General features: G+C 30.8%; 1 protein-coding gene across 1 annotated transcript in view; it reads right to left on the bottom strand.

Moving 5' to 3' along the window:
* Window positions 1–436: 436 nt before the first annotated feature.
* Window positions 437–27,398, bottom strand: part of LOC111640746 (vacuolar protein sorting-associated protein 13A-like) — a 188,095-nt gene continuing 161,133 nt past the window's right edge. The window contains exons 30-37 of the mRNA XM_023386792.1: window positions 25,597–25,702; window positions 24,959–25,134; window positions 13,081–13,209; window positions 12,737–12,959; window positions 8,338–8,589; window positions 8,084–8,214; window positions 7,799–7,823; window positions 437–540 (exon numbers count right to left, since the gene is read on the bottom strand). Coding sequence (XP_023242560.1) covers window positions 437–540; window positions 7,799–7,823; window positions 8,084–8,214; window positions 8,338–8,589; window positions 12,737–12,959; window positions 13,081–13,209; window positions 24,959–25,134; window positions 25,597–25,702 — 1,146 coding nt within the window. The remainder of the gene's footprint in view (window positions 541–7,798; window positions 7,824–8,083; window positions 8,215–8,337; window positions 8,590–12,736; window positions 12,960–13,080; window positions 13,210–24,958; window positions 25,135–25,596; window positions 25,703–27,398) is intronic.

The following is a 27,398-nucleotide window of genomic DNA, read 5'->3' as shown; positions in this document are numbered from 1 at the left end:
CGCCAGGAATATAGGATCGTTGTAAAATTATAAAAATTATGCAACAAACTTCAAATTTATTCATAAAAAGACATGCATATGTACAGTACATATTATCATTTGTTTATTTGGTTATCTGGTGGTATAGAAGTTTTTTTTCCAGGTAAGGGAAATGACGACAATGAAATAGAAGTTATACCTTCAAGGGCAGAGGTCTTGGATGTAACAGTCAAAAAGTAACTTGTAATTGTGGTTTGTGTTGTAATCTTTTTTTATTGATAAATTTCTCTATAGCACTTCAAAAGTTCACTCATCCCATATTCAACTTTATGTTAAAACATTCAGTATTTGGATCCATAGCATCAAGTTCCAAAATAGCCGCATTAATTTTGGAGAACACACCAGCTAACCCATGTACCATGAATTTCTTTTTCACTTCTTCAGTTTTTTCACCTTCTTACTCTTCCAAATACTGCATCGCTTCTAACTCTATTAAATCTTCATTTGTTAGTTCTCCATCGGGATAATCCACTAATTCAGCAATGTCTTCCACTTCAACATCTAAATTAAGTACATTGACAAGGCCAGCAATTGTTTAAATTACATCAAACTGACTAAAAAAAGTACATAGCAAGCTTATACTACGCTTGGTGAGCATGTCACCAATCGCCACTGATCAACACTCAAGCAGAGAAAGGGGATTTCCCAAATTGCAGGTCGAAACTCAATTGGTCATAAGTGTGAGTGGTCGTTAAGCAGATAGGTCATAAAGTGAGGAGTACCTGTAGTTAATAATTTATTTAATATTTATTATTTAACTTTATTAATTTATTAATATATTAAAATAAATAAAACAAGTAAACAAAAGGTAAAAAAGAAACAATTTACTAAATTTAACTTCAAAGTTCAAAAAGTTCAAACTTTTAATTTTAATTTTGAGTTTCAAAGTTGCTTTTTTTAGATACTCTTATTTCAATTACAACAGATTAACAAATAGTTGTTCTCATTCTCAACTACTGAAGATTTTTATTAAAAACACAATAATTCAAAAACATTCAGAATCTGGTCTGCTTCTGTTTCCTGTCACAAATTAAGCCAGAGGTGCTGAAGAAACACTATCTGTTTGCAGTGGACATAAACAGACACCAGTGACACAAAAAGAATTAAAATTTTTTTGTTCAAACATTGTTTCTAAAAACATTTATGATAGCAAATATGGTTTATCACACATTCTGCAATAATCATGCATGTGTTAATAAAAAATACTTATTAATTATTCAAATATTTTTCATTTTTGATATAGCCCTCCCTTTGGTTATTTCTTAATCTGCCATTATGACTACATATAGTGGATATTGGAGGTATTCACAATATTTAAATTTACTTTTTATCAATCTTATATTTGAGATCTCAAATCTTGAATATCTTTTACTATTTGTATTTGCAGATATTATTTGCCCATCTCTAATTAAAATATAATGTTAGATCACATATAATGATGGTGCTGGTTTGTTTCTAAAACGGAAATACTCAAAGAAAGATGAATGGAAAAATTTGAATTTGGCTTGTATTCTCAAAGAATCATTTTATGGCTTTTGTAATAAGGGCTTTGAAAATAATATAATTACATTCTTAGTATCAATACAACAATGACAACTGCTACTGTATTGATACACAAGGATGGCTAAAAACCCAAAAGTACTAGGATTTAAGTAAAATGTTTTCATTGTGACCATCAATATATTAAAATATATTGATTTCTCTAAGGATTTTTAATCTCTTTTTCATAATAGACAAATTATCTAAAAGTTTATTGATTTATATTTCATTATACAGTGGGTGATTGGCTAATGAACATAATCCGTTCCAAGACCATGTTTGCTATCCAAATTGTTCGTTAACTGATTATCAATTTACATAGATTTTTGTGGAATTTCATTAATTCATTCTGGAAAACTCAAAAAAATGAATAAAAAATTATATACTTTCTTATTATCTTTATTTACATATAATAACAAACTAAAAGCAATCTCTCAATTTTTTCATGGATGACACATCTTTGTTTCTCAGATGCAATTTTTGTTACTCCTTTATCTGCTTAAGTCTTTTTGATTATATCTTTCTTAGCTAAGATTACTTTAACAGGTTTACAGTAGATACAATCTGCCTACAATATCAGACATCTTCTGCCCATTACCCCTTGGCTATTATCTCTTACTTAGTTTCTATACTGAACACAGTTCTTGAAACTCCATTCTTTTTAAGCTCCATAATCTTATCAGTTTTCTTAAATAAAAAGTTCAGAAAAGCACTTACAAAAATTCAGAAAACAGAAATTAACTAGTGCAAGAAAGGTTATGTATACAACTGTGAGTCTTGTTCCATAAACCATGTATAAATGCCATTAAAATATAGTTTTACAAATACCTAGAAATTTTTAAAATTAAGATTTAGACTAAATTCTTTTGAAATTCTAGTACGCTAAATGTGAATTGATAGTTTACCCCAGAAATTCCCTTAATTTCAAGCTGTAAAACATTTTCACCAAAATTAAATTCTATTGAATTCAAGTTTTTATCTAATGAGGGGACAGCATGATGTTGGGGGTCAGTGATTTTGATCAAACAGTGTGGTTATAGTGTATCCCCAACATCTGACATGTGCCAAGCAATAAGGTGCAACACTCAAAATTAAATGAAAAAATTGAGATTGAAAATTGCAATTCACTTACAACCTTTAGAATTGCAATCCTCAGTAATGTGGCCAGTGGCTCAGTGAAGACATGCCAATTTCATAATCATGAGATTGGTGTTTCAAATCTCAGTGGTATCAATGTAATTTTTTTTCTGGTACTTTTAAATTTATTATACTGTCAGAGAGAAAAACTAATTTATTTTTAGAAAACTACTAATGCACAATAAACAGGGTAATAAAACAATAAAATCTAGGCTATCTGTTTCAAGTAACAAGTCAGTGTCAAAATCAATTAATAAATGCTATCTAAGAATATTTATTTAAAAACAAAACATTTTCTGTATATTCATGTACAGCTTGTACTTACTCTAGCAACAAAGTCATTGTTCAATCTAAATGTGTCTAAAATTGTATTTTCATTCACTAAAGAACAAAAAGACAGCTTAAATTATCTCATGCTAACATCAATAGCATAGAAATGCATTCTGCAGAAGAATAACTGAATGACAGCATTACAAAATTTACATATTATAAGCCCTGGTGCATCCTTCAAAATGAATTTCTAATTGCAGCTGAGGGTTCTTCATAATTTCAGAAGTTGCAAAGGCAGCAGGAAAAAAACATCAAGCATTCTGATTTTTCCAATCTGATGCAGTATGAATGATTTGCCTCTAAATATGAGGTCAGCCGATTAGGGTGAGGTGTTTTCGACAGCCGAGTGGTCAATACTGTCGTGTGGGCGCAGAATGACTTTCTGAGACAGGTTTACCATATAAAACCGTTTATTAAACATAGAAGTTTTCCTTACAAATTCCTTGACAAACGAAGTGGCACCACAAAGCACGCGGATAAAGTCCGAAATAAAGTTCGAAAAATTCTGTTTTCGTTACTTGTGGATGGACGCTGTCGGTGAAATATTCCGTAGGCCCCGGGGCGTTGATCACGGCTTTCAGTGGCTTCTCGTTGGACGAACTGACGAATCTGTAGATCGCTAGGAGGCACCCAGAGAACGATGCTTCCACGATGTTCTTTGTTTTTTTTCAAAGATCGGGAGCATGCACGTCCAGGAGAAGAATCGCTACGTATCCAAGCACCAAGAACCTTTGTCCCTTGAGTCGCACGGTTTTATAGATTTCTTAACCGTAGTCGCCTCTCCATTGGTCTCTCATTGTCACCTGGTGACAATTCGAAACCTAATGAAGGGCGCGGGAGAGGTCAATGTTGCGACTGAATATGATTCCTCTCTCTCGTCGCGTTTTCCTCGAATTTATCCGTTTCCATTGTTTAACAAATTTACGAAAAAAACAATTGCATTGTTCACTCGGGACACCTAATCCATTTCCTTAGCGTCTGAAAAGGAGCTCTTTACTTTAAATCGACACCCATAATTCGGATCTCTCAGTCGACCCCTGTTCGGGTCCTCACATAAATTAGTTGATGATGGAAGAGTGTTTTTAAACACTAATCAAGTTTGTTTTGCAGTGACATATGTAAATCTTCTTATTGTAAAAATCTGCATTTATTCAACGCGCACACTGCACAAATGTTTATTGTTTCACATGCTTCTACACCAATTATCATCCACATTATTATGTTCCTTGAAAGCAAACAGACTGAATACTGTTAATAAAAATGTCTTTTTTGGCCTTGAATAATGATAATTTTCAAATATACGAGCGCTAAGATGGCTTTTCTTTCGCTAACTATTTTGCTAACTTGTATACATTATGGTAATTTTCCCTGTATAGTTGTAACACAAGAATTGAAAAGGGATATAATTATCCGAAATGCATACTGAAATAAATAAAAAGTCTTTCTAAAGTTTGTCCTCCGTTTCAATGATGGTATAATAAGTCTAGCGGAAAAGAAAAGCCATCTTAGTACTCGTATATTTGAACACAAGACTAGACAAGAAGCGTATCGCATAATTCAATGATAATTTTGTTTAAATCTAATCCTCTTCTTAAATAAATTATAAAGAAATGTTAGTATGAATCCCATATGTATTACATGAATATCTGAAAATAATTTTTAAATAAATATAATAAATTTGAAAGTACTAAGAATAAAGTAAAGATTATAGTTTTAGGATTAAAAAACAATAACATTAATACTACTGAGATTCAAAACACCAACCTCATGATTATGAAATCAGCTGCCCCCTCCAAGCCACATTACTAAGGATTGGAATTCTAAAGGTTTTAAGTGATTTGCAATTTTAAACCTCAGTTCTCTTGTTTAATTTTGAGTATTATGCCTTACTGCTTGGCACATGTCAGATGTTGGGGATGCACTATAAAGTCACTGATTTTGATCACCAAGTTTGATCAAAATTAGTGACCCCAACATCATGTAAGACTCATTTTTTAACAATGTTTACTTATTTTAGTTGTTAAAACATTACTATTATATGCTTGTTTTATAATCTTCCTTTTTCTTTGTTTGATTTATTTCTGTTCTTGAAATAAATTAAATTTAAAATTCCTTATACACTTATCTGTGTACCCTATAAATGACAATGTGGTGTATACTACATATTATAATGCTACAAAGAATGAGAGCAAGAATTGGCCATGATACATGATACAGTCAATGCTTTCTACTTCTGACAAGGAAGGCAATACATGACTTTAGATCAGTGTTTCTCAACTTCTAATGAATCGTCGCCCCCTTCAATAAAACCATTACATAGTATCGCCCCCTTCACTTCACTTCAAAATTCCAATGCCGAGGGCCAAGGCTAACGCCAAATTCGTATTGCATTGAATAGACTAGTGACTAGTATAATGTTATTTGTTTAATTATTGTACGATATAAGGAATAAAATATCTAATTATTCTTACTATAATTTTTTACTATATCATCCAGAAAATTGTTTTTTGGCCCCAAAATATAAATTGTTATTAATTGCCACCTCAACCTGGAAAAATGCCCACATGGGGGCAATATTGCCCCGTTGAGAAACACTGCTTTAGATGATCAAACAAATGAGAACAAGTCAAGAGCAAGAAATGCAAGAAGTAGAGGACATGGCTTATATGGTATGTATAGACCTAGAGAAAGAGTGCAACAGGTGTCTAGTGTGGAAACTCGTAAGACTTATTGGTCTCACTAATTGTGAGTGTAGGTGGTCCACCACGTGGGGAAGAGAGACAAAGAAACCAGTTTGTAATAAGTTTATAGAAATATGACAAAGTACATACGTTTTCATACAATTATAACGACGGTTTACAAGATACGATTATAACGACAGTTCACAAGATACAATTATAACGACAGTTCACAAGATACAATTATAATGACGGATCACCAGATACAATTTTTTTCACACATAAAAAAGATTCTCACCGTTACAATTCTATAGTCCTAGCTGTTACACTCGTTGTAATCCAATCTAATTCAGGAACACACCAAAAACAAAAAAAACCAAGTCCACAGTAGAAGGAGCACCACGTGTTCCCTGACTCCTCTGTCGATCCAGGAGGTAAGAAGGATAATCCCCTATCCGGTCCATGGCCTTAAATACCTCCCTTACACCTTCCCCAAGTTGCCACCCCTTTTTCCCCACGGCTGAAAAGTAGCCAAAAAAGCAGAAAAAAAAAAAAAAACTATATGACATGTATAAGGCAGAGGGCTACAACCACACACTAGACAGAAGGCTTGGAAATGTGTAAGGGTTAAGGGAATACCAGAAAAGTATGTAAGACTTTTAAAAAAAATGTATAAGACAGCAATGACTCAAGTAAAGAGTGGTATAGGTATGACAGAGGGATTCACAGTAAGAGTTGGACTGCACCAGGGCTCAGCCCTCAGCCTGTTTCTGTTTGATTTGGTGATGGATATATTAGTCGAAAATGTGAAGAGCAAGGCACTGTGGAGTATGTTGTTTGTGGACAATATTGTGCTGTGCAAAACATTCTGAGATGAGGTAGCAAAGAAACTGAAGGAATAAAGGAAAGTGCTGGAAGAGGGAGGCATGAAGATCAACAGAGCAAAGACAATATATACAGCATCTGGTGAAGGGGATGAGAATTATATATAACTTCAGGGTAAAAAGTTAATAACAGCTTAAATTCCAAAATACTTAAATTTGGAATTTAAGTATTTTGGATCATGTATAGAAAGTGATGGAGAAATGATTGCAAAAATCAGCATAGAGTTCAGAGTGGATGCTGAACTGGAGAAAGATGAATGGGGTGCTGTATAATATAAGAAAATAAACTGCAAAATGAAAGAAAGATTATACAAAACCATGGTAACCTACAAAGATGAACAGTGCTGAAACATGCGCAATTACAAGAGCCCAGAAAAAGAAAATGGAGATAGTAGAGATGAGAATGCTCAGATGGATATGTAGTGTGGCGAGTAAGAACAGATTAGGAACAATTACATAAAAAGAACAGTCAAGGTTGATCCTATAAATAAAAAGATGCAGGAAAATAAATTAAGATGGTTTGGACATGTGGAGAGAAGAAATGACAACTAGGTTGGAAAGAGGATTGGGAAGTTAAAAGTGATAGGGAAGAGGAAACGAAAAAGACCAAAGTTAAGATGAAGAGACAATGTGGCAGAATATTACAGAGAGGAAAAGAAGAAGAGAGGATGCCCTGGTAGAGCGAAGTGAAGAAAACAGATTAAAGATGGAAATGCTGATCCCATATAAACATGGGAAAAAGCAAAGACAAAAAAGAACTGCTTATCTCACAGAGTTATGAAGTCAAATAACATGAATTCTGGAAATCAGCCAGAAAAAATGTAAGGGCATCACACAAATACAGCAAATGCTAATCTCTCATGTTCAAACTGTGTTATATATATTCAATATAATTTCATGTTATTAAAAATAACTAAGTCTGTCAGTTTGAGCCAGATACTGAGTGAAGCAAGATGTCTGGTCCATAAGGTCACACCTAGTATTAATTAATTCTTCACAGAGTTATGAAAAACAGTGGTATTGCATTGTCACAAGTATTTTCCAAACAATGAAAGTATCGTCTTAACAAACAAAAATGATAAACAGTAACATTTATTGCCAGAAGCTAACCATGATCTGATCTGGCAAGTTACAACATTAATTATGATTTTTTAGAACTTAAATGATGGTATGCTGAAATTTTCACTTTACTCAGATTATGCCATGCAATTGGTTCCTAAAAAATTATTTTGCATTAGACATATTTTCAACTTACAGTATTTTATGTAGCAAATAATTTCATTTAGGCATATTTCCTTTCTATAGAGGTATGTATAAATAGATTTTACTATAGTTTTTTATATAATGATGATTTATTAAACTTCATAGAATAATTTTTTACATATAAAGTAATGTTAATTTTTAATCATTTGATCATGTTTAAAAACTATTCTCAGAAAAGATTATTTAAAATTAAAATAACTAATAGTCACATACCTCAATTATTTCTTGAATTACTTTCATACCGGTGGGAGTAAAATTAATATCTAAATGATCTTTTGAATCAATGACAACATAAGTTGCTAAAGTTTCAACTCTTTGATTTAGGATAGAATCAACAGCATCCTCTGAAGGAGATAATAAAACTACACAATTAATGTTGTAATCTGTCTTTTGTAATCACAATTAATAATATTTTCTCAAAAAAAATTAAACAATTAAATTATCAAAAAATTTTATTTAATACATACCATACATTCTACCTTTGTTTTTTCCAGATGAAATAAATACAGGATGTTCTTCAATTGATCCTTCATTATCAGCTGTCTCAGTTTCTCCAGAATCTGATTTAACATCTGTATCATTCAGATTATCAGAATCACTTAATTCTTCACTACTTTCATCAGAAAATAAATGACCAAATGTTGAAGCAATTTTTTCTAATATTCCATCTTCATTTTCAGAATCTGAATCTGGAGGATATGCGACAAGACTACCAGAATCTAAGATTTAATCAATTTTGCATTAATTTTGTTTTTTCTGATTTTTTAAACATTGAAAATACAGTGGATTCTTGATCTATCATTTTTGGCAGGACTTGGGGAAAAACCAACTAATGAAGGAAAATGATTGACACAGGAAATTGATGGCATTGATGATTTTATTGTTTATCTCATATGAAATGTGTATTTTCCAGTGATAGGCTTATATGATGGCTTTCTGTAAAACTAAATGATATGGAGCATGCACATGGATGTTTGTTTATTCTAAATTTTAAAAAATTGTTAAGAATACTGAAATTTGTCCCATTTTCTTTTGGTAAGAATACTTAATGTATTGACTCTTTTTCTTGCACTTGAAGATGATACTGTAGAAGTGTCAAAAATGTTAGTGAAATTATAAATTTTTGTTACTTACAATCTGTTGATTCTCTTATGGAAAAGGGTTTTGACTTTTCTCACTTGTCCAGATGATCTCCCCTACCTCAAGACAGCACAGGGTTGCCAACCATACAGGAGAAAAATCATCATATCTGTCCCTTGAAATTATTGTATTTCATGTAAAATTATCACACATTCATCTCAATCCTTAATACTTCTATGTAAGTATAAACACGGTTTGCCCTATGTCAGAACCTTGTAAACTTCTTATCTGCGATCCCTTCTTACAATAAAAATATTTTTAGATCCCATTCATTTAGCAATAAAGTTTTCACAACTATCCCTTACAATATATAATGCTGTGGCTACACGCCATATTTCCAATGTATATTTTTGTATAAATGTATATTACTTTATAATTGTTTGTTCCCTGTCCACCTTTCTATCTTTTCTATTGTCTTATCTTTCTGGAATGTTCTTGTTTAATCCTCCTTCTTGGTATGTGGACAACTAATCTCTGAGAACAATAGATGGAATGCAACCCTGAGGGCAAGAAGGGTAGCACGTGGCTCATTCTAGAGCAGGAATCCAGAGAGGTAAGACGGCAAAATCTATCTCCCCAGTGCATTTTGCCCTTACATGGTAGAAACAAGGACTTTGGGAAGAGAGAGAAAAATTGATTGTGAGAAATAGAAAACACAGTCAGTCCTTCGAACTGATTATAAAATAGTGAGAGAATTGAGCCTATTCATGATCCCAGGAAGAAATCTCATCTCAACATACTGACGGCAAATAGAACATTGCAACAGATTTTGGGTACCCTCTTTCCTATTCCCTGTTCTTACTCTTCAGTTTTTCTAATTAATTATCTTATTTTTATTAGTTATAAGTAGTCGTAAGCACCTAGTTGTAACTTATGCATAATTCAAGACAATTAGACAATTGATTCGGGTAGAGATCGCCACGCAAATTTTTTGTCAGGGATCAATCTTGTTTAATTTTTCGTGTGATTACTATTGTGTATTATTTAATGGGAGAGGTATTAGTTGGCATCCTAAAAGAATACTGTATTGTGATGAGCAAGTAATAAATTTCTTTTTTATTTTAGTCCTTTGTCTACATTTCGCTCTATCATTTTCACAATGCAAAACAAACTTCTGAATGGGCATAAGATAAAATTTACATTTTTTTTCATACAATTTCAACATACCAAACATTAACAAATTATTACTGACAAATATGTAACATTCCTTTATATACCATACTTATTTCATATACATAAATGTTAGTTTTTCCAAATTTTTGTGATCATCTAAAATTTTTAGTCCTTGAGTGATCGTTACTCTCTATGCCAAAAATGTTTCAGTTCTAGACAGTTCACTAGATGGAACTACTCTGTAGGTACTACATTATTACATCTTATTATATTTTATACAAGTAGAGTATAATGACATTTCAACAGAATGTTTATTTGCACAAATTTTCTTTTCACATCAATTTGAGTATTTTATCAGTAGGTGTAAAAGTTTGGCAGTTAGCGGTCTCAAAAAGTATGAAAGGTTTATCTTATAATCAAGAATATATGGTAGTAGCCAAACTAAAACTTCCAAAAATTTAGTAGCCTTCTAGCAGTGAAAAAAAAAAAAAAAAATCAATGAAAAGGCAATACGTATAAAAATAGCGATTGCAAATTGGTTTTTTTTAAATTAACAGTTGTTTTCAGAGTAAGGCATATTTATGAAATTATTGTACTGTACAAAACCCTATTATCATACAGCCATTACTGTACATTGTACAGCACCTAAAATAATCATACAAATACGAAAATTATTGTACAGATGGCAAATCCTGAGACAACATGTTAATTTTTATTAGCGTTGCCAGGCTTTAAGAGGAATGTTGCCAATAAAGTACAATATTTTGTAAAGCAGTAGAAAAAAGTAGCCAAAAATTATAATAAAAACTGGTTAGCTATAGTCAAATTTAACTACATATTTAACTGCTAAATTTGATGTTTTTTTATTTTTAGTACATGAAAATCAGTGTTTCAATTTAACATTCTCTATTGTGAGTAAAATGATTGACACAGGATAACATTTCTTTCAGTTAAAATACAGAACGAACATTGTGGGAAGATGAATGATACAGGAATAAAGAATATGGGAAAAATTAACATTATATATATGGGTCTTCATTTGGGACTGGAGAAAACAACAGATAGATGCAGAAAAATGATTAATATGAGAACAATAGATTGAGAATTCACTGTATAAATATAAGTTTTCCTTTATGAATAATGGTTAAGAATGATTAAGAAAAGTATTCGGAGATGATATATATAAGTTGTACGAAGTTTGGTTATTAAAACAAAACACAGCATTTGATGGGTATTGCCTGTATATANTAAGAAAAAAAAAAAAAATTAGATTGAAATTTATATAAATTAAAATCATTATAAAAAAATGAAAAAACCGTATTTATTTACTAGTAGAGAGTAGGGTATGTCCACAAAATAGAATAGCTCATATGATGTTTTTGTGAATAACCAAGGTCATTACCCAAATGCCTGAATCAGTGCGATTGTTGCAAACATTCGCACTGATTCAAGCAGTACTGCCAGATGCAAGAAAATAAAATTTGTTTATTCAAAAAATTACAAATAGGACATAATTCTGTATACTCTATACAGTATTATTATATAGATGATGATCGCTGATCTAAGCTAAATTCATAGGCCGTTGATAGTTTGGGGGTTGTCTTAAAGGACATATATATGGTAAAACTATAAAACTTTGATGAAAATTTATACTTCGTCTTATCTGAAGGTTGTTTTATCTGTGGAAATATACAGTATGTAAATTATCATTGTAATTATTTTTGAAAAATAAGAATAAATACCATAAACGTCTAAATAAATATGGCTGTATAAAAATAAAATATATATAATAAAAATTTATTCACTTCTGCAATAAGATTGTCCTTAGTTTCTGAAAATTCATCAGTATAGTCCTCTGCCTAAAAACCCTTCAGAAACTAAAGACAATCTTATTGCAGAAGTGAATAAATTTTTTTCATGGTACTTTGAAAACCTGAGAACTCAAAGGTATATTACATCAGTAAGAGCAAGAATTAAGCCAAAGGTTACACATTACAATATCAGCTCATGATCTTAATAAAGTAGCCAATATAAAAATACTTTAAAGTATTTTATGTTTCAAAACTAACATAATTTTATAACTATTTTATCTTGTAATATGTAAGTGTAATGCTTTCACATTGATTCTCTTTTATTTATAGAAATATTTTCTTCATACATATCTAAACTTACATATAAACTTTATAACCCACTTATGAATATGTAAACAACTAGTAAATGAGTTATCAAAATATGTATAAAATATATATACAAAGTTTTATTTTTATAATATAGTGAGTTAATTTATATATTATAATAAGATAAAATATAAATATTAAAATATACAGGATAAAATATATTGGTAAAAGTTATAAATTTGAGTCTAAACAAAAAATTTATTTTGAACTCTTCTAAATATTAATTTACAACTTAAGAACACTAGCAGAATCTACCTTTGTTTATCAGCTCTGCTTACTTTTATAAACAAGACCCTATAGTGAAAGATTAACTCCAATTTCTGTGTTCCAACAATTTTAAACAGACATTTAGAAAACTTCAGAATATTTTTTGTATTTAGTCACCAATTTTGTAATTTTTTTCAGGTAAAATATTTTTTCATCCATTGCAACATACCATGAGATTTTACACTTCCTAATCTTTTTGGACGTGCTACAGGATGGTGTCTAATTACTGTCATTCCCATTTCTTCATCAGTGTCATCATTATCTCCAGATGATGAATCAGATACAACTCTTGAAGTTAAAGATCTAGTATCACTATCAACTATATCTGACAACAGGATAGCATCTCTATCTGTCTGTGAACAAAAGATTGGATTGCTGTGATCCTGAAACACCTATAAATGATTAAACATATACTGCATTTCAGCATTTTAACATAATTAATATGAATATGTTTGGTTATATATATATATATATATATATATATGTAAAATTAAACTAATTTAAAGATATTACCTTAATTAAAACTTCCCAAGGACGATAATAATTTTCTGATTCCATAACTGGTTCTATTATTGGTTCCCATACAGCAATATTTTGATTAAAATATAAAAATTCCAATTGGAGTTCCATTTTCATATAAGGCTAAATAAATTATATTGTTTTTTAATAATTTTGTAGAAATTACAACTAATGTAATCAACATTATGTGAAAAATTTAGATCTTTTAATGGAATAGAGTGAATATCAATTTATTCAATACATTCAAAAGAATATCTTTAACCCTTTGATGAATACTCCTATATATATGTTATTCAAGTTTGTATCATTGTAGTAAGCTCATATATTTATGGACAAATGTGAAACTTTACAGAAAGATACAAACAACTCTTGACAAGTCTAGAAAACTTTCTCCACATGGTTTTTGTAAGTCTCACAAGATTTAGCCTAGAATTTTATAGCATAAAGACAAACATGGCATCTAGTTATTCACACATGCTATTGCCTTCTGAATTGTTGGAGTTATTCAACACATTGAAATCAGAAAAAAATATTGCCTAGTTTATTAAGAAACAAGTAAAAAACAGCAAGGCCATTTTTGGGATGAAACTATGTCTCGAACACTCACTACTAAGTGAGATCACTTAGACACTCACAGTGGGTCTCGTTCTCATTCTCCAATCTTCTTTGATATCGCTGGTTTTGAGCATAATCATTCAAACTTCGCTGGCCTCGACCTTGGCCATGACCATGAGGTTGTCCACAGAGGAATTTTCAGTGAAATTAACCTATCCAATGTTGAAATTTTTCTCCATTACATACATGTTACCCCTGGTTAAAATTTTGTAATGACCAACAAAAATTCCCTGTTTTTGAAAAAAATAATTGTGACTATTGTATTGTCTGAAATTATTTTTTTATTTTACACAAACAAAATAAACATATTAATAAATGTAAAAACAAAAAAAAAGAAGTTATATTTTGGAAGTTACTTTTAATATAAAATTATAACGACTAGCGTCATCTAGTTTCAAAAATGTTCCAATGTTGAAATGAGATAGCTCAGATCAACCGGTCAAGGTCAGCAGGTCATGACCAGAAATATGTTGGAAATAACAAGGGACAGGTAAATGGGTTTTTTTCAAAGATTCATTTGTCAAAATTCAATTTCACAATGTTTGCATTTCCAACTTCCCATGAGCAATGCATGCACAAATCTTGCACTAGCACCTATTTGTAGAAAAAGTGTCGCCATTTTGTATTTTACTTTGACTCAGTTCTCAGTCCCAAGTACCTACAAGTCTGGGTTTTTATGTGCACATAATTTGGGCACCAAATACTCTGTGCCAAATTGCAACTCCTAACATGTACTGTACTCCTTCATACCTCTATGGTGTCCAGATGTTACAGCACCATGATTTTATAAACAAGACATAGTCTCGTCAATATGAATTAGAAAATTAGATATTAATTCTTAGAAGCAAGCATAAAATTGCTTAGAAAAACTAATCATACAGGAACACAATGATATTAGATTATACAAGCTTTCAGGGGCGTGCCATGACATTTGATGATAGGGAAGCTGTGTTTCTGTAAGAAGCCGACATCCAGGGGCAATCAGTCAATTGCGCATCAGTGATGATCTAGGGTCCATTCATATCGTTTATTCGATAAGCCAGTAAAAACCGGAGATTTCTCTAAACGCATTTTTAATATCACAATTACATTCCGAATTGCTAGCCACAATATAAGTGCTACAATTAAAAATAAAATAATAAAAACTTGTTTGGTGAAATAAAATATGTGGTGGATGTACTGGTACATACATAATATTCTTCAATTATATGAATATACTTTTAAAAAAAATTATAATTAAATCTAGCTTTGCAAAGAAACGTACATAAAAATATAAAATATTCTTTACTTTTTAAATCTTAAAACAATGCACTTAGTCAAATAGCTCCCTACGAGTGGCTAATGGATGGAATCGAAGACAGTTGCAGAGCGTGCATACACGCGGACTGTCAAATCCCCAGGGTGCTGATACCGGTCAGTGTCAAATACCTCTTATCGCATCATTAGTATATCTCAAAGGACATGACAGGGCTGTTGTAACTTTTAAACGTTTCTCACCATAGCTGTAAAAATCTAAATATGTTAAACTTAATAGTCATTTGTTTTCTAACTAATTTGTTTTAGGACCAGGTGTTGTCCATGGAAATTTCCAAAATTTACAACTTTTCGGTCACTCTCATTAAACTGGAAAAATTTCTGTCTTTATTACATCTAATACAGTATTTCGAAGAAATCAGTTCCCACTGTACTCGGCTATAGATTGGTTCGATTAAGCTTTTGTTTAAGTAATATTCTGGCTCTTTTGTCAGGGTTTTGTTTATGTACCCAATTCCCTAATCGCTTAATTATTTAACTACTTCTTAAGTAGAAATAAGTTGAAACCAGTTACTTTGTACTCGAATATTTGTAGTCTCGGGAAAAAAGTGGAAAGACAAATTTTTATGACAAATGGATACATAAATCGTAAATTTAAGGAAAATAAATTCTAGAGCTTTTTCTGTACCTGGTGCATCTCTCTTATTCATTAAATTTAATCGTAAATGACGCTGTCGAAGTAACAGTTAATTTTTTAACATTATACAAGAATTGTACACATTTTTTTCCACATCCCCTTAAAGATGGGATATACGAAATCGTAATATCACCAGTTTAACATTGAAATCCGTGAGTAATATAAAATCGGAGAGCGGAATAAATATATCAAATATTTTAATAGATTTTTTTTAACTCCTGTCAACTGTACAGAACTATCGTAAAAACATACCAGTAAATTCTTATCGGTTGGGTTAAGTTATAAGTCTACTCGTTATTCACGTAATCAGCCAAATCTAGCGGGCGGGCGGCTAACAGCTCAGAACTGGACCCAGGTAGAATTGGAAGCGTTATATGTGTAGCATCAATCCAAGGTCGTAGGCTTCCACCGGCTAAACCGGGTGAGGGTGGTGCTTCGTAAAGCACATGCGCAAATCTGGCTTTTTGGAATCTGACAATACAGAGATTCCACACAGATATTCCAGACAGATATTCCAGAGATTCAATATATTCGAATATACAATAGCAATCTTTTTTTTTTCACGTGTTGTATAGAAATTTGTAATAAGATACATAATGCGGTTATAATAAAATATTGTGTGATTATTTTATATAATTAAAATTAATACGTATTTATTTTTTATAAAATACAAGGGAAGTGGCACTTCCACCGCTTCTAATGACAGCATGCCACTGCAAGCTTTATTGATTACAAACGAAAGTATTTTGGAGTGTTTGTCCCCCATCAGTCCTTTTATTCAGTACATATCTGATTAAAAACATTAAAAGTTTTGGGATTACAATTCTAACTATTTACATATGTGCACTAAAATACATAAAAAATAATGTTATCTGGAAAGTAGTAATGATGTGTATTATAGTTATGTGGATAACAACTGGATTCATAGAATTGAGTTTGTTCTTAAAATTTGATTGGTTGATTTCAATTAAACTTTGACAATTTACATAATATGATATGAGGAAATTACAAATACAATAAAAATTGAATGGCCATGATTTTATTTTTGAGATACAAGGTTGCTAGCAAGAGCAACTTTTAAATTCTTTTTTTATCCCAGCAGCAGCGGTACCTACAGACTATAAAAAGGGCATCATATGTACAGTATATACGATGTATATACTTTGTATATATTACAGGTATACCTTGATTAATGCAATTAATTAATTTCTTGAAGATATCATGTATATCAAAATTGCATTAATCAAATACAGTGGTACCTTGATATGTGACCAAACAATCATGAACAACTAGAACAAATTTTCCATGATAAAAATGAGTAAAGGTTTCATTTTATTTTTAAATTAGTAACTAATTTAAAAATAAAATGAAACCTTAGAGCTCTCCTGGTGATTATGAAAAGGTTAATAGAACAACGAAGGTGGGTACATGCCTCAAGTGCCCCAATGTATGGGTGCCCCTGGCCAGCAGTAATGTCACTGCTACAACAGTGGCAAGTGATCATTGTAGATAGTCCTCAAAACATTGTTATTGACAGTGTTTCAACTCAATTCTTAGTTCATATTCAGACAGAAAATGATTTGTACTTAGGTTAAAAACTAACTCACTAACTCATCAAGAGGTTAAATATAAAAAACAATCATTTTACTATGTAATTCAATTTCAGATTTATGCTAAACAAATTCTGAGTTAGATAATAATAGACTCTCCTTCAGTTATATTCAACAATAGAACCAGAGGCTGTTTTCTAATCATCAATCATTTCTTGTCTTTGAGAGATAGTGTTTATATCATGAGCTTGTTGTGGAGTGATTAAAAATTTGTTTATGTCTTGAGAAATTGTATCATCTCTCCACATGCAATTCTATATGTAAACTACTTATTCTCTTGAGAATTCTCTCTTATTCGAAAAATTAGCAAATAGTTGTCATTCCACTATTCTCTCATTTTTAGTCTTGATTTTGTTGTAGAAAAACAAATGATTGAATACTACTCACATTGTATGATATTTGTAAAATATTTTCTTTCTTAGAAGAGATTACTTTGAGATAGAGATAATATATTTGATGTGGGCAATAATAAATTTAATTTATGATATTATCTTAATAAAGAAGCTCCACTCAGGGTCATTGGGCTGTCCTTAAAATTACAAAATACAGATATAGATGGGTGGGTATACAAATAATCATTAACACTGCATTACAAAGGGGTGTGATGTTTACAAAAATGTTATGTAATGCTAGGGTCTTTAAACTGATTGGTGTTGTTTGTTAACATGTTAACTACTGCCTGTACATTGATGTGTTCCCAATCTGGGAGCCAAAAGAAAAAAACTTGGATATTTAATATTTTTTGTTTCAAGTTATAAAAGAAACATTCAATATTTTATTAAAATTTTAAATATAAGGATTGTTATATAATATTTAATTTAATGAAATTAAGTAAAAATATACAAATGACTACTGGCTGCTATATGGCTTGGTAAGGAATAGTATTTGCCAGGAGGCCATATGACATCAGGCTGTTGCATTTACTTATTGTGCAATTTGGTGTAATAATACATGTTTACTGGTTCCCACATGGTTAGTTGTTAACTGTCAACTGTGTTTATAGCAATATAATTCCAAAACAGATAATTTTAGCAGAATTTCACCAAAAAGTTTTCACCACAATAATTCAAGTGACAACAATTTTGATAGCAATGATATAGAACAGGACCCAAATTTTTCTGAAGATGAGAGTGACTTGGAATCAAATGAATCAATCTATCAAGATATATTGGATATTGAAGATGAATTATGTGATGTGAATGACACTAATCATGATAATATTATTACTTCGAAAGATGTATGGAAATCTATCAGCACCTGTAGAGCAGCAGGTCTTTCCTCAAACATTCAATGAAGGAGTGAAAAACAAATTTGTTTTCCAGTGACCACCCAATAATACAAACTGTTTTTAACTCACAAAATTATTGAACATATAACACATCAAATGAACATTTATGCTACAAAATTTTTGGCAGAAAAAACAATCAGTAGAAGTAGTTGACTAAATCAATGGAAAAAGATATCAATATATAGGAAATGAGAAAATTTCTTGGACTTCTATGGATGGGTTTAGTTAGATATCTAAAGTTAAGTGATTACTGGAATATGAAACCTACATGTAGAAATAGTATTGCACCACAAACCATGTCACATAACAGATTTAAAATATTGCTAACCATGTGGCATTTTTCAAATAATGAAGAATCTCATGGTGACCAACTACATAAAATAAATATCCTGATAAATGAAGAACAAATGTGAAAACCTTTACCAACATTATAATATACCTGGCAAATTTTTTTTTACATGAGACAATGGCCCCATTTAGAGGATGATTACTTTTTGCCATATTTCCATGGAAATGTCACAAATATGGTGTTAAATTGTTTGAAATTTGTGATACTACTGGATACTACATACAAATTTATAAACGTAAAAATGAAAAAAAAAAAACACAGAAAGTCATTTCCTTATCAATCAACATTGTGCTCAATCTAGGCAAAAAGTATTTTAGTAAAGGCCATATATTCATTATAGATAATTACTATACATTGATAAAGCTGGTAAAACATTTATTACAGAGAAGTATTCATCTTATAAGGTCATTAAGAAAAAATAGAAAATGCATTCCAAAGGAGGTGGTAAACAAAGTTATCTAGACATAAAATTATTGGAATGCATAATGAGAAGGAAACCGTTGTACAGTCGACCCCCCTATAAGATAGAGATACGTTCCATTCTCTAGGAATCCGCTTTCTTACGAATCCTTCCAATCACAACCCGACACGTGTCAAGTTTACGGACTACGGCTGTTTGAAAGATTTTCTTCCATAAAATTAATCGATTCTAGACTAATCCGACTCAACATTTCCAAAATACGTATATATTTTTTGGGAATAATCCGTATAAACTACGCTATAAACAAAAAATTGTAGGATTACTTACCGAGTGTCACCATTCGACATTGCCATTGCTCAACATTGTTTTCGTCGCGGAACAGCTCAGCAAAGAGCGGCCGATTTCTAACAACTTATTTTTCTGTGAAAACTTCGTAGAACTTCGGAGACATCATTAATATAAATAATTTTAATCGCCGTTGAATAAGAAATGTTTCTTTCACAAGAAATGTATAAAATTACAGTACTGTATTAGACTTACGGTACCTAATTTACATACTGACAGACGATAGTTAGCGTAAAAATCTCCGTAGTGTGGCGCCACGCTAGACGGCGGAAATTATATATTTAATTATAACAAAGTTACAATAAGTTAATATATAATTATATATACAGTACCTAATTTATATATAATTAATATATAATTATATGTACAGTACCTAATTTATATATAATTTATATAATACTGTCCAGACGATAGAAATCTCTCCGTAGCGTGGTGCTACGGACGGCGGGAAAGTAGTTCGGCTTCCCGATGACGTTTGAGGTGTTTATAGGGAACTTTTACTATTTTTTACGGATACCGGTAGCAATTTTTTCGTAGTTTTATAGGAATCGTAACTATAAAACTACCGTAATTATAGGGACCGTAATTATAGGGGGGTCGACTGTAGTTAAGTGGAAAGATAAACAGGATGTCCTTATGTTGTCCACAAAACATATCACAAAACTTACTTCTACAAAAAAAAAAAGCAGAAAAAAAGAAAAAATTTTGAAACCTAAAATAGTTCAAGACTACAATACCAGAAAAACAGGCATTGATTTATCTGATCAATATTCCAGTTACTCCATTGCAGTGCAAAAGTCTATAAAATGGTATCACAAAGTTGCAATGGAACTAATTTTTGGTACTACCACTGTCAATGCACATGTTATCCACAATAAGATATCCAAAAATAAATTATCCATTACTACATTCAAAGAGTTTTTAGTGGAGAGCTTACTTAATATCAGTTAAATTAATTAAGAATCTATGGCTACAAACCCCAAAAAAAAAAACATAAACTGGAAGAAAGTTAAAGAAAACCAAAGAAATAGAAAATTAAGAAACTGTTGTGTAACCTGCTGTACTAAAAATCAGCAGTAATTGGAAAATCATGAAGCAGATAAAGCAAGTGTAACACCACAAGTTACTACATATTGCTCACAGTGCCCAGAAAAACCTGTAATGTGTGCAAGTTGTAAAAATTCATGAATGAATATTGCCTATAAATATGTGTAAGACCCCATTTAACACTGCCTCGCTTAATGCTGATTTAATATAATGTGGTCTGCTCAAAGCCTAAAAAAAAGCTCAAAATTTACATTGATTTAAATTATTGCGGCATTTCATTGATTCGTATATAATATGATTATTTATGAACATGATCTGATCAGCAAAAGGTGTATTTTCTTTAAATCTATGTTTGTTTGGTGCAATTTTGAAAAAAATATAACATCATTGATGCCATAGGCAATATTGACTTCACTTGGCAAGAATTAACTGATAAATGCATGAAGTGTAGAAGAAGTTATGGCTGAAGGTATCCAAGAATTCTCAATGAGAAGAGCCTATTGCTGTATCATTAGGTTGACCAAACTCAACCTAATCAATATAGCAGGACTAGGATATGTAGACGAGCAGGATATTGAGGAGTTACTGCAGATTTCTGGTGAGAGCCTTACCAACGACGACTTCAAGGACTGGCAGAACAAGGAACTCATGTAGAACTGGAAAATAGAGATTCTGAAAATGAAGTATCCAAAAAACTGGCTACAGATTTCCTTAGTAAAAGTTTGGTAACAATAACTAAAATCGTTAATCAAATTGTAGCGAATAATCCAGATTTTGAAAGGAGTGCAAAAGCAAAATGAGGCGCTTTGAATGCAATCTTCTACTACTGACATTTGCTTAAGGAAGGAAAAAGTGATAAATAAAACTTTATGACTTTATTGCAAAAAAACAAGAATTTCAGAAAGTCAGGACCTTCATCACAAAAAATGAACTTTACATTTCTGTGTGCATATGTTATTATGCAAATTAATATAAAAATAACTTAAAATTAAAGTAAAATCTGTTGATTTTTGGTCGCATGTTCCCCTTTCCCTATTTACTCTGTGTTAAAATGACCTCATTTAACGCTGTTTAATTTAGTTATCTAGGAACATATCCCATGTGTTAATCAAGGTCTTACTGTATAACTTTCATACTTATTAGTTACTTTCTTTTATTCTTTCAAATAATTATTCTTTTGCATAAGTTTACCTTGATTTCTGTTTTTCAATATTTTTAGCATGCTTCATGGTAGTGGAGTTAGGACTTTTGTCTGCCTGTCAATTTCCACACACATATGCAATGACTTCACTTTTTTTTTTGTTACCTAAGTGTTAATTATGTTCTGTTCAATCCATTCATTGCACATGGACATGTGCAATGAATGGATTGAACATGTCCATGTGCATGTGCAAAAGAGAACTGAACATTTTTGTTTATGGTCACTGTAAGTGTAATAAAAACTACTTGGTTAGTATATTGTATTAAATTAAATTTTCTAATGAATTTATTATTTATTATAATAATAATAATAATTATTATTATTATAATAAATAATAAATTCATTAGAAAATTTAATTTAATACAATATACTAACCAAGTAGTTTTTATTACACTTACAGTGACCATAATAATAATAATAATAATAATAATAACTCTCTCGTGGTCACCACCTGGTTGTGGTGGGAGAGCCCAGTAATTTTACTGAACCATAGGGCAACGCAGGCTGGAGCACAAGCTCCTGGTAGGGACACCCATGCCAGTAAGGTCTATGGGGAGAAATGAAGCTAAGAGTGACCACACACCCACATTATGTGCAGATAATTATCATGGTAGTAACCAGATCTAAGTATGATACCGGCTCGGACGTCGCCGGGTTAACAAGGTCTGCATTCGTGAATTAGGCAGAGGCTCACGTTCGAAAAATAGGCCGCAGTCTCACTTGGTTACCGGTGGCGAAAGCATGGCTACTGCAATGCCCTCAACAGATGTGAGGAACCAACCTAGCCTTGGTGTTTCTGTGGCAATGCATCCACAGACCACAAATACTGGAAAACCACGCCAACAGATGAAATGGACATCAGAAATGAACGAGTTTATCATCCGCACTTACTATGCAATCAAAAAACTCAAAACAAACATGACAGCATACAGACAACAACTATACCATAGATTCACACAACAATATCCTCACCTCACTGTCACCGAACAAAGGGTTGTTGATCAGAAGAGAACAATTATACACAACAACCTTATCCCACAAACAACACTTGAACTTATCAAACAACAGGTTGCTGATCAAATACATCAACAGACAGAAACATTTAACAATAATGTATATCACGTAACCTGTCAGAATAATCCAGCAACAAGCATTGATAATAGCACACATACAACAACTACAACTAATGATACTACAGGCACTTACTCATCCATCACTGATAACATAGACATAGAATTAGTTAATACTCTCTCACTTATATTTCAGGAAACACTCGCTAAATATACAGGCACAGATCCCACATAAAGACCACGAATACCAAAAATCAACACTTCAAAGGTAGTAGGGAAAACACTAAATTATGTAAACACTCACTTACTACCAAACTACATTCAGTCAATTTCTACATTCTCAGACATTCATACGTTAGTTTATGCCAAGGCAGTCACAGTAGTAACACACCATGGACTGAAAATACACTCACAGACAGACACACACAAAACACAATCCTATCACAAGCCTGCCTGGCAGAGAAGAATAGAAACACAAATAAATGACATTAGACAGCAATTAGGCAGGCTGACACAATACACTAAAAACAACATAACACCCAAATTAAAGAAACAACTCAAAAACATTTTCAAGAAAATCAAAACACACACATTACAGACTACATCGATACACTAAAACAAAAACTCGCAGCCAAAGCACGTAGAATCAAACGATACAAAACATGTACACTACGAAAACAACAAAATAAATTATTCACAAACAATGAAAAACTTTTCTACAGACAAATCAGTACCAAAACAAACACTNATAGTACACAGCCACCGGTGTGAACCGAGTATAACTCACAAAACCCAACATAATAATAATAATAATTATTATTATTATAATAAATTTATTTTTAAAAATATTTGATTTGTTTTTGTGGAGCGTGCTATCAGATAGGCTTGACCAGTCTTGTTACTTTTAAATATGTAATAAAATAAAAATAATAAGTTTTCTACATGATTTTTACTACTATAATTTTTTGCTATTGAAAACACATTTTCACAGCTAATAAATTTTTAAATTTAAAATAGGCCATTACTACAACCAGCCATTGTTATTAATCTATAAACATTTGTGGGAAGCCAACACTAATGTATAAAACAAATGAATGTAGAGTCACAATAATTTTAAGCTGCTGTAATTACATTTGATAATATGATAACTAGACATTGTATGGCTCATTCAGTCAGAAATATACAGTATATGACAACAGGTGCATCACATGACAGTTAATCTGTTAAATATCATATGGATTTTGCCAAATAGTGACAACTTCTCAGACTTGGTTATAACTTTCATTGTCAAATTTGCCAAAAAAACTAATACAAAAGTAAAAACAAAGGCTTTTAATTTAAAATAAACTACATTTGTAATTTCATAATAATTTAGTCCAGTATGATAAAGTTTCATCACACTGGGCTAAATTATTATAAAATTACAAATGTAGTTGAGAAGAGAGCCTATAAAGACAAGAACCAAGTAGAGAAAAATGTTAGTTTTGGGCTCTCTCTCTCTTTCTTTTTGGATAATGTGACCAAGTGATAGTGAATAAAGACTCTAAGGTCAAAAACCATGAGGCTTGGCCAAGAGATTGATAGGGTCCTACTGAAAGAAAGATAAAGAAATAAAGAAGTAGAAACTGGAAGTCTACACTAGTTAAAGGAAAAGATGTAAGATATCATTCCTGAAGAGATCTTCCTTGACTGCTACTACATGGCTATATGATCAATTAAGGTTAGATTTAAATTAGCATTTGGCTATAATTTTCAATTTATCTTGCAACTCAATTATAAAAAGCTTTTAGTTTGAATAATTAAAATGCATAGCTTTTTGCATGTTTATTATTATGAACAAATAACATTTTAATAGTAACATTTTAAAATTGTATGTTTTTCAATTTGTTTAACAAATTTATATAATATATAATTACAATAACCAGTATTTTAAAATAATTTCTTATTTTAAATTTAAATAAAAATTATTTATTACCTGTTTTGACCAGTTATGAATCTCAGAATATAAAGATGTTTTAAAATATAACTTTGGTACTTTTCTTTTACCATTAATTTCTTCAAACATTATTTGAAGATTTGGAACACTAATAGTCAATACTTCTTGTGATTTTGTAGATGGATATGATGGACGAATAATTTCACTTTCATTTCCTAATGTAAAATTTATTATTATTTAAAATAATAGCAAATATTAAGTATGTTACATATTAAATTCTTAAACATATATGAAATACTCCAAACAAATACAAAATCAATAATTTTTTGACACAACTGAACATCAGTAAATGAAACATTTTTTAATACAATAATAAGAATAATTTCCTTACAAATACAAATTCTTTATAGTATAATTATAAAATTAAAAAAAAAAAGAATATATTCTACAAACTATTTATGCAAGTACATTGAGAATGCTAGATTTTATAATTGGGCTATTTTAAAGCTGATTAGAAATTAATTTAAAACTTAGAGATAGTCAATAACATCATTTTGTAATTTAACAATAATCAATTCATAATTTTAAAACAAAAATTTTACAGCAGATGAGAAAATGTTCTTTGGCTTTATTTAAATCTGGGCTAAAATTTATTTAAAAATTTTATTCCTACTAACCTGTGTAAACCATCCATTTATTAGGTGTAATTACTTTTGGTGACCATAGATCCTGTAATTCCTTATATTCATGTTTACTTGTCATTTTTTCCTTGCTATCTTTATTCTAAATATTTGAAAAATTATTTCAAATAAGTACATAATATGTTTATTCATTAATTAATTAAAATAGAAACTAGAATAAATGTATTAAGATATCATAGTAATGGAATTTCTCTGCATTATTTTCTTCTTTAGCTTTTACATTTTTATATTCTTATTTTTCTATAAAAATTCAACTTGTTCCCACTCAGATGTGTATTTTTAAACTGCCTTTCAATGTTAATAGTTTTTTACACACATACCACACATACACATAAAATAACCATAAACTTGTTAAAAACAAATCATATATAATTTGCAAGTATTATCACTTTTTGAAAAAAATGTTCAAATTTATAATTTTTGAAAAAAACTGTTCATTATTTTGCATTTAAAGCATAATTTTCAGTCAGTGTTATGATTAGTTTTGTTAACTTACATAAAAATCTGTGCCACTTGAAACTCTCTTCCTAAGCTTCTTTCTGTTTTTGCAGATCTGTTAACCAGCCTCTTCTGCACCTCATTTGAGTGTGCTTATCTCTGCTCAGGTAGATTTGCTCACAGGGATCCACTTTGTTGAGTCCTGATGAAGTTCCTTAGCTTTCTTCAGAAGTCTGCTATTATTTTTTAAGGAGATCAGACTTCTGAAGTAATGTCTTGTGTAGTGCACAATGGAACTTTTACGGTTTTAGGCAATTGAGTTTTGTTTGGCCTACTGGCCCTCACATACACAATAACAATAAAGTATTTAATAGATATATATCTACTATCAAAATATATGCAAGTTACAACAAGTTTTAAATCAAAATATGCCATAAGTACTGAAAATTATCAATTAAATCTTGGAAGCAAGAGACAAATAATGGTGGAACTTTCGGTTGCTGGAGTTTGAGTTAGATTTGTATTATTGGCAGAATACAGATCAGGTGTCATAGATTAAACTCTAGTTCTGATTGACTATATGTGAAATTTTTCAATATTAAAAAATGAAAGAAAATACAAGCTGGAAAAATGTACAAATAAGAATCACATAAATAACCTTTGCTTTATTCTAGTAGTAGATTATAGTGTATTTTAATATTGCCTTTTCATGCTAATAGCTTTTACATTAAGAAAAATAATGCAAACATGTTAAAAACAAATTATATATATATATATATACCTAAGTACTTTAGATAACAATATAATTATTATCTTTAGGTACCTATATATTGGAATAAATATTGAAAAAATAATAATCATATAAACAAATAATGAACTTACTGGATAATGTATAACTAAAAACCCGACACCTTATTAATCCAGCAATATTTAATAAGATAATAATAACGTTTTCGACTGTTTTAAACAGCCTTCATCAGTTAAACTATTTCAAACTAAAAGAATGCTAAAAATAGAACACAAGCTTTTAAAAACTCAAATTCCAACGTAAAATGCAGTCGTATAACAAAAACGGCTTTGCAGCATGGTTATCGAACAAGAAAAATTGAAGGGCTTATTAATAAGTTTCAGAATCCAACAAAACGACAACTTCTGATTAGTAATGAAAAAAGAAAAGTAGTCCTTAATTATTTTCCTTTCTTGCACACATTGATGAAGAAAGTGGCCAACAACAATAACATAAGAATGCTATATCGGCGTAACCCTACGATATATAGATTATTAAGAAACGACAAGAAAAAAGAAAACCATAATACTAGAATGGGTGTGTATGCTATACC

Source organism: Centruroides sculpturatus, unplaced genomic scaffold (genome assembly GCF_000671375.1).
Source record: "Centruroides sculpturatus isolate CEXI.00-Female unplaced genomic scaffold, Cexi_2.0 scaffold1447, whole genome shotgun sequence".
NCBI lineage: Eukaryota > Metazoa > Arthropoda > Arachnida > Scorpiones > Buthidae > Centruroides > Centruroides sculpturatus.
The sequence above is the reverse complement of the archived record's forward strand: the minus strand, read 5'-3'. Positions and strand labels throughout refer to the sequence as shown.